Source organism: Brugia malayi (assembly GCF_000002995.4).
Source record: "Brugia malayi strain FR3 genome assembly, contig: Bm_v4_ChrX_scaffold_001, whole genome shotgun sequence".
In the NCBI taxonomy this organism is placed as follows: domain Eukaryota; kingdom Metazoa; phylum Nematoda; class Chromadorea; order Rhabditida; family Onchocercidae; genus Brugia; species Brugia malayi.
In genome coordinates, this window is record NW_025062479.1 from 563,386 (window position 1) to 579,093 (window position 15,708).

Sequence of the window (15,708 nt, forward strand, 5' to 3'; positions counted from 1 at the left end):
GATTTGAAGCGAGAACGTAATGATTGTATCACGCAGCTGGTCGCAAATAAATACAGCTATAATATCAGAGAACAATCATCCAATTTGATCAAGACCGGAATTTTCTTCCTGTCAACTTTAGCATTGTAAACATAGAGGAAATCGATTTGCCAAATATTTGAAATAGACCGAAATAAGTAAAATGAAGATTTCACAAATTTTGTGAATAAATGCATAACACATTATGAATCGATCAAAAAGATGAAGTCATAGTTGACAAAGTTCACAGTAGCAAATGTGCGACTGTTTGCTTCAGATACATTTATTGACAAATATTTATACTACCCAGTCAATAAAGCTAACGATCCTGACAGTATGAATCATCCGGTAATTCTTACCTCTGCAGCACAAAGAGTGGTAAGCAAGCGAATCGTTCGTAAAATCAAAATAGGTCAAAGATCTGTTTAACATTTAACTAAACACAAATGTAATCTCTGTTAGAGGTAGTGAGAAAGTTGCAAATAAATTTTGATAAAATTACCTGATTGGAACGGTAATTGGAATACATTTTGAAAACATATTTTTTTATTAAATTTATTATCAAAAAGTAGTTACAATAACAAAACATTACAAAATGACAGCTTTGCCAGTATGATAAATGGCAAAGCATAAAGATGAATCAAAATCAATTGCTCCGCTTTTATTTTAAAAGAAAAATGAGAGAAAGTGATTTTGATTATAAAATGGATCATTTTGAATTCGAACTACTTTCGAAGATATCAAACGATGAAGGACATAAAAATGTGACAAAACCAATATAAATTAGACTTTTGAATAGCTAGCGGAAAAAAAAATAACGTGAGAAAACATATTGATTAGAGTAAATTGTTTATTTCCCTTCTCGTACTCTAAATCAGCTCAAACTGTTATGCAACAATTGCACAGTCCCGAACTTACTTTTGTTATTTGCAAGATTTTACCGAATCAATAATAATGTCAAGAAATACAGGGAACACTTATAAGTGATTGTTTGTCGTGATATTGAAATTGCAGTACTGCCATAATGGTAGACATAACGAGGTAAATAATAAAGGTAACGTAACACGGATAAATGCAGTGATGATAATATGGTATATCTATCACCTTGCTAATTTAACATTAGTAAGTAAAGCAAAATTTTAGTCTTTCATGTAGCCGAATTACTTTAATGGGTGAACATCAATCTGAGCATACTATTGGTCGTAGTAATTTAACCAACAATGATGACAAAAAAGTGAACGAACTGTGTGTGTGTGTGTGTGTGTGTGTGTGTGTGTGTGTGTGTGTGTGTGTGTGTGTGTGTGTTTGTGTGTGTGTGTGTGTGTGTGTGTGTGTGTGTGTGTGTGTGTGTGTGTGTGTGTGTGTGTGTGTGTGTGTGTGTGTGTGTGTGTGTGTGTGTGTGTGTGTGTGTGTGTGTGTGTGTGTGTGTGTGTGTGTGTGTGTGTGTGTGTGTGTGTGTGTGTGTGTGTGTGTGTGTGTGTGTGTGTGTGTGTGCATGTGTGTGTGGTGTATGTATATGAACAGTTAACTGTTCACTGCAATTAATTAAAATAAATTAAAATCAAATTTATCACCGGAAAAACGGCAAATGTTCCGATTTACAATAATGCGTTCTCATAACTCAGTCAGTACAATCATTGATTTTTTAAAGATTTGAAATGAATTATGTGAGGTGCAACTTCTGAGAGATGTAAAAAATGCAAGAAATCGATTATTTTCTATTTCGTGGGAAAGCATAGCACTAGAATAGTATTCAATGTATAATATAGAATTGTATGGAATAGTTACCCTAAAATATGGTTAATATTCTTGGATTTGGGCAGGGAAGAAATTTATGAAATGTTTAACACAAGTAAAAGAGAAGAAAAAAACATTAATTTGCCACTTTCATGTACTAAAATATAGCGTATCTTTACAACAATTACTTTAATGGGTGGAAATGGAACCGATTATGGTACACTTTCAAAAACTATGAAAAAAATAAGCTTTGCATCATTTGAATATACGAATGAAAAAGAAGTGGGAAACTTTCTCGGATCGAAATCTTTAAGCCCTAAAATCTCTGCGGCAAATAGTCTTCAGGATCATTGACAATGAACCGACAAATATTCCGCCATTCATTCCGTCTACTTACTTCACTGCTCGCCGCACGACATTTCATAGCATCACGCAAACGGACAGAATGAATCGATCAAATGATGCCACTTTTTTTTTTTTTTTCTTTTTTTAAAATGACGAAGTGGAGAAAGTAGCTTTCTGTCCTCAATTTGTCGACATGTTTTGTTGTAAATTTTATTTTTCTCCTTTAAATTCGAAAAATTTTATGAGTGAGAATTGAACTTGGCTCGATTATTTCTTCTTTCAAATTCTTTTTTTTATTTTTTTTTAAGTTTTATTAAAAAAAAAGGCTACAAACGATGTACAATAAAAATATAATAATAATATAAACAGGAGAGATAACCAACTATAATATGACGGTGTATAATTTACCATTATTTCTAGCAATATACGTGTAATTAGTATTTTGTATTTGAAATGAAGTATATAACACAATGAATGAGCTTTAAAGCTTAATATATCGAAAGCAGTTTTTTTTTTTCAGCCTAAAGGGCCTAAAAAAGGCTGCTTGGAACATTTGTCCCAATTGGCTAAGTTCCTACAAATCATCATGCAGTTAGTTTAGTTTAGCAAACAACTTTCACCCTCTCAACTCTTTATTTATCTCTTAAAGAACTACTTGGCAATAAGCCACCAAAAAAAAAAAAAAAAATTTTTGACATTAAAACTCTCTTCCTTACTTTATTATTTCTCATTCTCTGTCTTGAAACGGTTCTAAAAATCTTAAGAGTCACTTCATATCTAGTATTAAATTTCTATCACTGCCTCATCTACACTATTATTATCTAGGCCTCCCTTATCTCTCATCCTCTTTTTGGCCAGAAACAAAACTTTGTGGCCAAAAATAGAGAGAGAGAGAGAGAGAGAGAGAGAGGGACGACATTCCCAACAGTTCCTTTCTTCCTTCCTTCCTTCATTTCTTTTCAAGTTTCTTCTTTATCTAACATCCTGTACCATTAGTCCAATTTCAATGGAAGAATAAAATATACATGTTGTCAGGCCTTAAACTCATTCATTCATCCTTCTTCTTTGCTTATAGCTTGAACGCCATGAGCGAAAACAACACTTGAAAGCATACATAAGCAAACCTTTAAACCTCCTACAATTCCCCAAAGATAGCACTCATTGACATCGGCTTTATCCATTGATCCTTTATAAACTTTTTTTTTTATTTTTTTTTTTGCCACTTATTATTCATTGTTGCATTAAAGTTATTCTATAAATCCTTGTGTGTGTTTCTTATCACTCTCTTATCACAGAAATAATCATTTCCTTTATTTGATACAATAGTTTTGGAGAATTTTTTTTCTGTAATATTAGTTGTAAAAAAAATTTTTTTTTAACTGAAAAATGATTTGCATAGTTTCGACAATCATAAAATTGCAGGTGCTTTTTTTCTTTGATGGTTAAAAAAATGTTATTAAAAAAGATCAGATAATTCAAATTCATCCTTTCATCGCATAAATTTATCAAAAATCCTTAATTTGTAACTTTTTCTTTCTTAAAAAAAAAAACAAAAAACAAAATTCTAAAGTGAAGATAATAGAGACAGCAAATAAATCACTATATATTCGCCATGGTACCCAAGAGATTCATTCTCGACTATCATATAACTAACCGACCATTCAAAAGATTTACTGTGACTTGTACTTCCATAAATAATAAAAATTGTTGATATATTTGTATGATGAAAGGATGTTATGGATTACTCAATCTTTTTCAACAATATTTTGGTTTGAAATCATTTGTCTGCTAAATGGATCATCGGCTTTGCTCTCTTTTTCAAATTTCATTTTTATTTTATTTCTTATCACATAGGTAATCACTCAGCACTGGCAACTTTGATAGTCTTGATAAGATAGGAAATCAGGAATGATTGTATTATGATATAGTTTATATGGGAGGGACATAATTCAAACCTTTTTAATTGAATTGAATCCATAAAAATAAATAAATAAACCAAACTATGGGCTTTTTTCTTTCGTACATATTGCATGGTTTAAAAGCATTAAAATTTAATGAAATAATATTGAAGACGAAGATTTAATCATGGGAGTAATGTTTAACAAAAAAAAAACTAGTATCCATCATTAGTAATAATTAATTGATTTTGCAATTTAATTGATAATTCATATGTGACACTTATTTTATCCATTCATTATCACTAGTGCAATTGTTAAAAAACTGAAAGATAAAATTATTTATGTTAGAAATTAATCGAAGTTAATTTATAAAACCTATTATGAAAACTTTCGCACATATAATTTACGATACTGTATGCAAGTAATTGATACTTTGAAACTCATAAGCACACTTCATTAAATTTAGTCATTTTTGAAACTTAAGAGGACGAAGTGCTTCTCATCGGAAGGATTTGCTATATTAAATTCGGAATGTGTATTTTAATACACTTAAGAATAAAGTTAAATAGTAAATTAATTGCTTATTCAATTTATTTCAAAATCCAAATAATCATTACACATATGCTTTCGCTATATATTTGTCAATTTACTTTTGTCGCTTATTTACTTTTGGAAGCATTTCTATCTTATCACACAAATGCTGTTTGCTACAAATATCAAACTATGATATGTGAACTTTGAACTTCATTTTTATATTTACATTTAAAGTTTGTAACCCATTCGTATGTAAAATGAAATGAGTAATTTTCGCAGTGATAGTAGCATCAATGATAAAAAGTACAGACAGCATCATAAAATTTCTGTGATTTCATGCAAAAATTTAGGCAATTATCTCATTACCACAACTTATTATGAAGTTTTGCTTTAAATTCATTTCAAAAAGTTTATTGCATTTCACAATATGTGAATTGAATTTGAAGAAATAATTGTTTGTTGCACTTAGAAGGACCTATTTTACTTAATCCAATCTGCTTTTTCTCTCCTAATCAAATCTATTCCTCCTCCTCTTTTCGATTATAAATTATTTTGTTCAGTCATATTCTCTCTTTTTCTTTTATGTCAGCTTTCATTCTTACTTTCTTCAAATCACTTTCAAACCTAAAAAAAATAATAATAAGTATTTGCTGGCACTAGAATGCGTTCCAGCATTTCTTCTATAAACAACCGACGATGTTTCTAACAAATCTTAGAAAAGCATACCACATTTGAAAAAATAAATGAAATATGAAATTTTGCTCTTCTTCATCTCTCAGTAACAGATTTCTTTTTTGAAATAATACATTGGTAATAGAATGTAAAAACAAATTGATGAAATCTAATCTAATAATTTTAAATTTCTATTATTTCCTTGACACTTTCATTCAACACTTTCTAATTAACATTCTAAGCGGTTTATCAGAAGTTAGAAAATTTCCAAATATCTGTTATTGTTCTCTTTTTTTTTTTGCTTGCCGAATAATTTCTTAGTGCTTTTATTTTTACACTCATTCAAATCATTTTATTTAACCATTTTTAATTTACTTTCATTTGCAGTTGAATTATCACTTGTTCAAATTGATACAGCAAAATAATATTTGTGGTACTTTTTCACATTTATTCACTACTACTCAATGAGAAAGTTATAATTAAATAATAGCATAATAGTGAAAATCTTACTATCACCAAGATCACAGTTAACATTTTTCAAGCTATTGCTTATCACTCATCTTTAGTTAAATACTGTTTGATGAATAAGGAATTATTTAGTGCTCGGTCAGAAGAAGTTTCGTAGATGAATGCTGTGCTGTATAATTGGTCATTATCAGTCTTTTCCGGTGATAATTTATGTTCTTATCTTAAAGTCCACATCACTGACTGCTACTGATCCGTTTCATGTTTGGTGTGTCACATCATATCGAGTATGACGTTTTTGCCTTTGCCGCACAAAATCCCAATAAAATTATTTTGAGATGCAAAAAAAAAAAAAAAAAAAAAATTGTCAAGAAATGAAAAATTGATAAGTAAAAGGAGGAAAAACTAAAATTTAGATGCATTAAAAAGCAACAAAAACCACTTTACTTTTTAAAACTTTTTTTCGCAAACTTTTTTTTTTAGTCATTTAAAGGATTGTTTTTATTAGACTATTTGGGAACAACATGCGAAATGAGGTGACAAAAGTTTTTTGACTGCATTAGTGAATTGTGGATTTTCACAAATTTAGAGCCAGAAGAATGGTAATAAATAAATCATACGTAGTAAGTAATTTTCATCTTCAGAAATCATTGAATAAAATTTTATGATGTGTAAATAGCATCAATTTAGAATATATTTTATCTGAATTATTGGTACGAGAATTGAATTATTTATAAAGGAATTGTTTAATTGAAAGGATAAGAGTTTATCGTGTGAAATTAAGGGATAAAAAAAAATAAAATAAGAAAGTTTAATCATGGTATAGCTTCGAGATGTCATAATGTTAGGTATTTTTGAAGAAAACATTGATTTAAATGTTAATTGAAGAAAAGGGATTAAAAATGGAGACATTATTTATCAACAATAACAATTTATTCAACCTCCTTTCTCCAAAAAAGGAAAAGGAAACATTAGTTACAGTCATGCAAATAAGTGCTTATTTCATTTTCAATACATCCATCTTCTTTATATATATTTGTCATGTTTTTTGTTTTGTTTTTCTTGAAAATATAACGAATTGAATGAAATGAAATAAAATTATTATTACTTCTTCTGTTCGTTTACCTTTCGCGTTTTTCTTATCTCAGTAATGAAAGTAGATGAGATGGAAATTTCCCAGATTATAATTTTATTCTGTTTTTATATGGCTCTTCATTGTTCCAAAGATTTTACTTTAGTATAACACTTAAGCTGTATGACTTATATAATTTAAACACAAGACTTTAACAAATAAAGCTAAATAATTCCACTCTTGATTTTTATTATTCTCGAAAAACGAAAACAGAATACAATGAAATATTAATTTGAAGTTGCTTGAGAGATCAAATTTTTTTCAATAAACTTTCACAAAATATAAGCAATTGAAGTTTTCTTAGAAAATAGGCTATTGATTGCGTAAGAAATCAACTTGTTTGAAAAATCAAATTGAAAGTATTTAAGTGAATTATTTATCTTAAAAAAATATTGTGTTTAAAGTTTTTAAAACGTATTTGTTCAACATTTTTTTTTTATTAGAAAAAATTTCAGAAATTATTAAATCAAAAAATCAACATATAGAAGAATTTTATAAATATGAATAGTAGTAAGATCCAGTGAACACGTATGATTTTTTATTCTGTTAATTTTTTTTTTTTATTATATCGTATACTTTTCTAGCCAATTCCATTTCTGAAGAAAGCTGTTTCTGTTAAAAGAAAATTCTGCGTAAGCATTTTTTTTGAAATTGACAACAACGCTTACTTTATACCAACAATTTATTTGTTTCATTTCTTGATTAGTTTGTTCCTTTGAAATCTTAATTGACTACTTGTGGTTTAGTAAATTCGCTTTAAGAGACAAAAAAAAAAAATAAAGTTACAACTAATAGTTTTGTTTCAAATTTTAAGAATTGTTGGTCTAAGTAATTTTGTGTTTAGCTCAGTTAATTTTTTACAAAATAGACTAATAAGATTGCTTACCATGCATAATTTTTATATGCTCTTTTTGTCAATTAAAGTTCTATTTTAGCTTTCGAATACAATTTAAGTGTAAAGTAACGAAGAAAATTTTTTTAACTTTTTAAGGAAATTAAACATATTGATTATAAAATCAAAAATACATATAGATTACAATATTTGGCAATTAGCACTGAGCTTGTCTAAATGATAGTTGAAGAAATACAAATTAACATATTAAAAGATACAATAAATATTTCAATATCTCTTCTTTTCTTGTTCCACTCTCAAAAGCAAAAATTTTCGTCAAAAATGCATCATCATAAGAGTTACCTAAAGCATTTCGGAAGAAGAATAAAAGAATTGGAGGTAGAAAGTCTCTTTTTTTCTTTTGGGTGGGGAGAGGGGTGTAAGAGGAAATTTAAATTTACCATGGCATCGTTTTAATGGATTTACATTTAGTTCTTACCGAGGCTTTTTTCTTTTTTCTTTTTTCTAAACCTTTCTTTATAGTAGCTATCCATTAATTATTATTTGCTTGCATTCCTGTTTTTACGTTTGGCTTTTATTATTTGTGGAAAAGGAAAGAATGTAAGTAGCATCAAAGAAACCTTAGTTATGTAAGAAAAACACGAATGAATGAATGAATGAAATGAAATGAAATGAAATGAAATGAATGGAATGAATGAATGAATGAATGAATGAATGAATGAATGAATGAATGAATGAATGAATGAATGAATGAATGAATGAATGAATGAATGAATGAATGAATGAATGAATGAATGAATGAATGAATGAATGAATGAATGAATGAATAGAAAAAATGAATGAATGAATGAATGAATGGATGAATGAATGAATGAATGAATGAATGAATGAATGAATGAATGAATGAATGAATGAATGAATGAATGAATGAATGAATGAATGAATGAAAATGAATGAATGAATGAATGAATGAATGAATGAATGAATGAATGAATGAATGAATGAATGAATGAATGAATGAATGAATGAATGAATGAATGAATGAATGAATGAATGAATGAATGAATGAATGAATGAATGAATGAATGAATGAATGAATGAATGAATGAATGAATGAATGAATGAATGAATGAATGAATGAATGAATGAATGAATGAATGAATGAATGAATGAATGAATGAATGAATGAAATGAATGAATGAATGAATGAATGAATGAATGAATGAATGAATGAATGAATGAATGAATGAATGAATGAATGAATGAATGAATGAATGAATGAATGAATGAATGAATGAATGAATGAATGAATGAATGAATGAATGAATGAATGAAATGAATGAATGAATGAATGAATGAATGAATGAATGAATGAATGAATGAATGAATGAATGAAATGAATGAATGAATGAATGAATGAATGAATGAATGAATGAATGAAATGAATGAATGAATGAATGAATGAATGAATGAATGAATGAATGAATGAATGAATGAATGAATGAATGAATGAATGAATGAATGAATGAATGAATGAATGAATGAATGAATGAATGAATGAATGAATGAATGAATGAATGAATGAATGAATGAATGAATGAATGAATGAATGAATGAATGAATGAATGAATGAATGAATGAATGAATGAATGAATGAATGAAATGAATGAATGAATGAATGAATGAATGAATGAATGAATGAATGAATGAATGAATGAATGAATGAATGAAATGAATGAATGAATGAATGAATGAAATGAATGAATGAATGAATGAATGAATGAATGAATGAATGAATGAATGAATGAATGAATGAATGAATGAATGAAATGAATGACTGAATGAATGAATGAATGAATGAATGAATGAATGAATGAATGAATGAATGAATGAATGAATGAATGAAAGAATGAATGAATGGAAGAATGAAAGAATGAAAGAATGAAAGAATGGAAGAATGGAATGAATGAATGAATGAATGAATGAATGAATGAATGAATGAATGAATGAATGAATGAATGGAATGAATGAATGGAATGAATGAATGAAATGAAATGAATGAGTGAATGAAATGAAATGAATGAATGAATGAAATGAATGAATGAAATATATTGGCTAAATCATAAAACATTTAGCTTTTGCTGAATAATAAATGTGTCCACTATCAAAGCACTGCGTAATTGTTTTTCGAAGAAAATTATACTAATTACCTTTTTTCTTTGCTTCCTTTGAAAATAGAAAAATCTCTTTGAAATAGATACAAATATATTCCCTCTCACATAGGAAAGATAATGAAATTCCATTTAATTTTCAAGAAAAGAAAAAAATAGATCCTTTCGCTTTTTGCTTAAATTTCTTTCAATATGTCATCTCTGAACTAAATTTTACATTATGAAAAATAAGCAATGCATTCAAATCAAAATGTACTTTTACTTTGAGCTCATAAATGAAGTTTTCATTAAGGGAGAAGTCAATGCTTATTTGTCGCACAAGTATTAAAGTTTTCTATTAATAAAGAAGAAATCCAGCGAAATCCAAGACTTTCCATTTCAGCTATACAACTTTTATGGAGAAGGTCAGAGTTTAGTACCATTCATAAAAAAAATAGATCCTTTCATTTTTCTGCCTAAATTTCCTTGAATTCGAATCAATCTCTCATTCACACATGCATTGTTAACAGAGCTTATTTTGATTTCATATTATTTGTTTAATTTCTCAATCTGTTAAAATTTATGAGACATGTCATATTTTAAAATTCATACAATGTTAATACAAGCTAACTAGGACTAAAGTATCCGAACATTTTTATTAATTAATTTGCATCGATGATCAGTATTGCTCGACGTTTCTCACACTGTGATGTCGCAACAAACAAAATAAATAAAATAGCAAAAAATTGTTTAAATTATAGCTAACAAACAAGTTGATTTTAAAATTTTGTAAGCAACGAATAATTTGAGGAGTGAATCAATCACACTTAAAGTGCTCTGTTGGGTATTTGTCAATGAGTCACAGAGAAAACGATTTATCTTGCATACCGACGAATATCGAGGAAAGCCGAATAATATCCAACACTTCCATCGAGTCGAAATTCAGTTCAAAAGTTACATTCAGTGCTGGATCCGTAGCATTTGAACACAAGTAGCTGTAAAGATTTATAAAATAAACGAAATTTAGAATCTTTTAATAGATGAAAATTTTTACATTACCCACAATTTCAACCGAAAATTATCATAATCAATTAGTTCAAATAATTTGGTTTTTGGTTACAGATTCTATAAAGTTTATAACGAAGTGTTGTATAAATCTAACCCACAATGAATTTAATTGAGAATATAATTTATAAAATACTAACAAATTTAAGAGTTTGAATGGTTCGAATTATATGATTAAATTTGATTTAAAAGAACTGAAAACCTGGTAAAAAAAGATTTATTAATGGAACATATTAGTTAACTATGCTTTTTTTTTTAAAAAAAAAAAAACCTTCTTGGATTTGAATAATTTTTTTTTTATAAGATCGATTAGACAGATTTAAAATTTGAATTTCGAAGTGAATTCAGACGCAGAATTTAGAGTAGTAATTGATGCAAGCTTTAGTAGCATAAAATATTGACAGATTTTGCCATACTTATTTCAATTTTTGTTCAAAAAATTTAAGATCGAATGAAACAGATGGACTAACAGAGGAAAAAGAGTATCATCAAGTGGTAATCAACGACAACAGTAGCAGTAGTGGTGCTGACGATCGTGAAGGATGGGATAACAAAATGCAATTTCTGATGGGTGTTATATCATATGCTGTTGGCCTTGGAAATGTTTGGCGATTTCCGTATCTGTGTCAAAAAAATGGCGGTGGTCAGTAAAATAAGCATGATAAATATGATATCATCGTTAAACATACAAAAAAGCATTGGATGGAAAGAGACAGTCGCTGATTTAATTGGTAGTAATTGAAAACAAGTGAGAAAGAATTTGCAAATAAAACATAAATTTAGCAAAAGCTATGAAAGCATAAACTTTCAAATTTTAGGTGCATTTTTGATACCATACTGTATAATGATGTTTGTCGAAGGTACACCATTGTTTCTTGTTGAACTTGGTATTGGACAAAAATTACGATTAGGACCTGTTGGTGTTTGGAACGAAATTCATCCTTATTTTGGAGGTCAGAAAGTGGTGCTATCTATCATGATTGGTAGCATTAAATGCTATTGCAGGATAATTTTATCATGGAATTTAAAAAAATTTTAAATGTGAAGGCATTTTGGAAATGAAATTTTGATACTTCTTGATAAGCTTTTCTTTAATGAAAAACTGATCCATTTAAGGTGTTGGAGTGTCTGCAGCCATTGTTTCGTTTCTTGTCGCTCTTTATTATAATGTAATCATCACCTGGTGCATATATTACCTGTACAGATCCTTCGATATCAATTTGCCATGGAGCGTCTGTTTTCCTTTTCTGTTTTTCAAATTTTCACCTCCCATAGCAGTGATAATAAAGTGATACATGACGATATCAGTAACCAATGAGATTGCAGAGTTGTCCTGAAATAAATGGTTCTGTGGTGGAGGAGTGCCGGATATCTAGTTCCACAACAAGTTATTTCTGGAATCGTGAAGCAATTAACACAAGCGAGTAAGCCTTTCTTATAACATTATTATTTCAGAAAAACTCTTTAGTCTGAATTTTCTCCTAAAATTTTGACTGCTTTAACCTAATTCTACAAAAATCCTGTAATTTTAATTGCTATTAAATTTGAATGAAAATTATACAGTATTTATTTATTATAAAAAAAATGAGATTCTATAATTTGTTATAATAATTTAAGATCATGAAATGACATTCTAAAATACAATTACTTATTTCGGTTTATATTAGGTCAATAGGTGATTTCGGTGGTTTTGTTCCTCATATGACAGTTTCACTGATTCTTGCATGGGTGCTAATCTACCTCTGCGTTATGCGTGGCATCAAAAGTAGTGGAAAGGCATGTCCAGTTTCATTCACTATTTCAAGTTTATTTTCAAAGTTCCAGACATTTATAATTTAGAATAAGTCGTTATAAAGGTCATTGAAAAGCTTCCATATTTACAGGTTATGTATCTTACGGCTACTTTTCCATATGCTGTTACAACCATATTCTTAATAAGATCACTGATGCTTGATGGCGCAGCTGAAGGTTTGAAGTATATGATGAATCCTGATGTAAGTTCTATTTTTTTCTTCTAAAGCAACTAATTAACAAATAAACTGCAAAATGAAAGGTAAAATTAACATTATAAGTAAACAAGTCAGATAATTAATCTTCTAGTTGAATTACCCAAAAACTTTTTGTGTTTTTTTTTTCCTTTTTGCGCTAATATTAATATTCTGAGTGCATTGAACTAATGATTTTATTAGCAAATAGCATAGAAAAGTAATTTCAAGAATGATTTTTCTAGAGATTATTTCAGCTAAAGCGTTTATGGGATCCAAATGTTTGGATGGAAGCTGCAACACAAATATTTTATAGCATGGGATTAGGTTTTGGTGGTAAAAATTTTTCTGCCATACAAAAAAAAAAAAAATAATTTGTAATAAAAAACGAAGAAGCTCAGAGTTTCATGAAATTCATTAAGAAAGTGAATATTTTGTTAAGATATTGTAAGACTTGAAATTTTAGTCAAAAATATTACTTATCAGATGGAAATTTTTTTATGAAGAAAGCACTCATCACATTTGCAAATGAATTTCAGGATTGATAGCATTTGGATCTTACAATCCGGAAAAGAACAACTGTAAAAAAGATGTTCTTTGGCTTTCTCTTTGCAATCTAATCACCTCACTTTACATGGCTATTGTTATTTTTTGTGTTCTTGGCTATATGGGTGTACAAAACTATAACAATTGTATAAAACGGTAATTACAAACTCATTTCAGTTTCTTTAAAAAAGATTTGATGAAAAGTTTGAAGTTTCGGAGTTTAACATTGAGAATAATTTACATTCAAATTATTTTCAAATAATTTACAAGTAAAATTCAGGCGTATTTCTAAAATCTGTGTACTGTTTGATACAAGCATTTCAGTGATATGGCTAATATTCTTGCCATATATCCAAATAAGTTTCGCAACTTTGATGAAATTCAAAAGAATATATCAGTGGAGCAATATGCAATATGGATGTACCGCGACTTCCATGACACCGAATATTCTCTTCTGGCCAATGTGACAGGTCATTGTAATTATAAACAGATCATTTCACAGGTGATCACTGTTCTTCTATTTTCCTCCATTTACTACTTTGCATATTCCTTCCATAAGCTTTTATCAATTTCTCGGGGCATTCAATTATCCAAAAATTTCAGGCAGCCGAAGGGACCGGTTTAGCGTTTGTTGTATTCACAGAAGCAATAAATCAATTTCCATTTCCACCTTTTTGGGCAGTAATGTTCTTCCTGATGCTCTTAATGCTTGGCATGGGTTCAATGTTTGGTACTTTGGAAGGTGTAATAACATCACTGAATGACAGCAAATTAATCAGCTTGAAAAAACCCGTTCTCACAGCCATTTTATGTTCAATTGCTTGTGGTATTGGTCTTGTTTTCACAACACATTCCGGTCAGGTATGACTTTCTGGATATTTCTTCAAATTGTTTGATATGCCAGTTCACTTAATCATTTCTTTGTTTATGTTTATTTGTGTTCCTATAGAAGTCAGATTTGTCAAATAATTAATATAAATAATAAAAATAATAATTTAGAATTTGATTTTTCAATCGTTCTGGAATATCTGATTCTTCACTCATCTTATTTCAGTACTGGGTAATGTTGTTTGATCATTTCGCTGGTACTTACTCTCTAATGGCTGTAGCTTTTTTTGAAGTTTTAGCTGTGATATACGTTTACGGATGGCAAAAGTTAGCTTTTTCTCTCCAGCTAATTTAAAGTTTTATATACGATGATATTAATTTAACTGAGATGGGAAAGAATAAATCCAAAATGGATACAAATTAGCTTCTCATTTAAAGTCTATTGATAATATCATTTCAGTTTTGCTCGAGATTTAGTGGATATGACTGGTGAAACAATTTCTTGTTATTGGACTATAACATGGCGTTTCATATCACCAGTCCTGATGCTTATCCTCTTTTTTGCTTCCATTATCAAATCTTTCATTGATTTACCGAGATATTCGGTTTACAATTCTGTGACAGTAAGTTTATCATTTGTTTTATTGATTTTTTAACTTTTTAATTCTTTTAAAAGTCTTCAAATTACTTCCACTATAAATTAGTAGGTAAATTTATTTTCAGTTAATAATATTTTCCATTTTTAGACACATCAAAATGCACAAACATATCCCGAGTGGGTCTTGATTATTGCCAGTTCAATGGTTTTATTTGCTATGGCACCAGTACCGTTGATATGGTTTATTCGGAAATTCAAAATTATGAATTTAGAGATGGATATACCTACAGTATTTTTTTTCTTAATTTGTACTCCAATATTTGAAATTATCATTAAAACTAGTAAAAAAAAAAAAAATCATTTTTTTTTTTAAATTATTAAACACATTTCAAATCATTAAAACTACAAGGAAAAAAAAAACAGTGAAAATCAATAGTTACAAAAATTTTTGACAACTTTTCCTGTTTCAATATTCTTTCTTTTTTCTTTTTTAAATTTTAACCAATTTTCCAGTCTCAGAAATGTCTAAATGCAACACCGAGTACAACATACATTCTCAGGTCTGTATCAACGGTTGCTCAAGTTTCCACTGAAAGTAATGCCAAGTTATTGCCGTTAAAAGCTTCCTTCTAAAAGTATCACGGGTCAGGTAGACTAAGATCCAACTAATCTAAATTGATCTTTCTTTCTTTATCGCAATTAAAATGTACCCAAATATTCAAATTCCTTTTTTTTTTCTTAATTTTAACTGACATTTCAAAACTTATAATTTAATAAAGAAACTCTTGTAATTATTTCCATTTTGTTTTGTATGGTTAAAATGCAATGAGTAATAAATTCAATATCACCTCTCGAGGAATCATATTCGTTCCGCTTGTTGTC

General features: G+C 28.6%; 1 protein-coding gene across 1 annotated transcript; it reads left to right on the forward strand.

The window, feature by feature from the left end:
* Positions 1-10,658: 10,658 nt before the first annotated feature.
* Bm6534 (Sodium:neurotransmitter symporter family protein) lies at positions 10,659-15,459 on the forward strand (the record flags this gene model as incomplete). The annotated part of the gene is made up of 15 exons (XM_043073139.1): positions 10,659-10,795; positions 11,316-11,512; positions 11,688-11,822; positions 11,986-12,101; positions 12,196-12,293; positions 12,537-12,645; positions 12,753-12,863; positions 13,112-13,190; positions 13,394-13,556; positions 13,725-13,902; positions 14,004-14,261; positions 14,455-14,555; positions 14,689-14,851; positions 14,975-15,115; positions 15,340-15,459. 15 exons carry the CDS (start codon positions 10,659-10,661, stop codon positions 15,457-15,459), a joined length of 2,106 nt encoding a protein of 701 aa, XP_042929073.1.
* Positions 15,460-15,708: the final 249 nt, after the last annotated feature.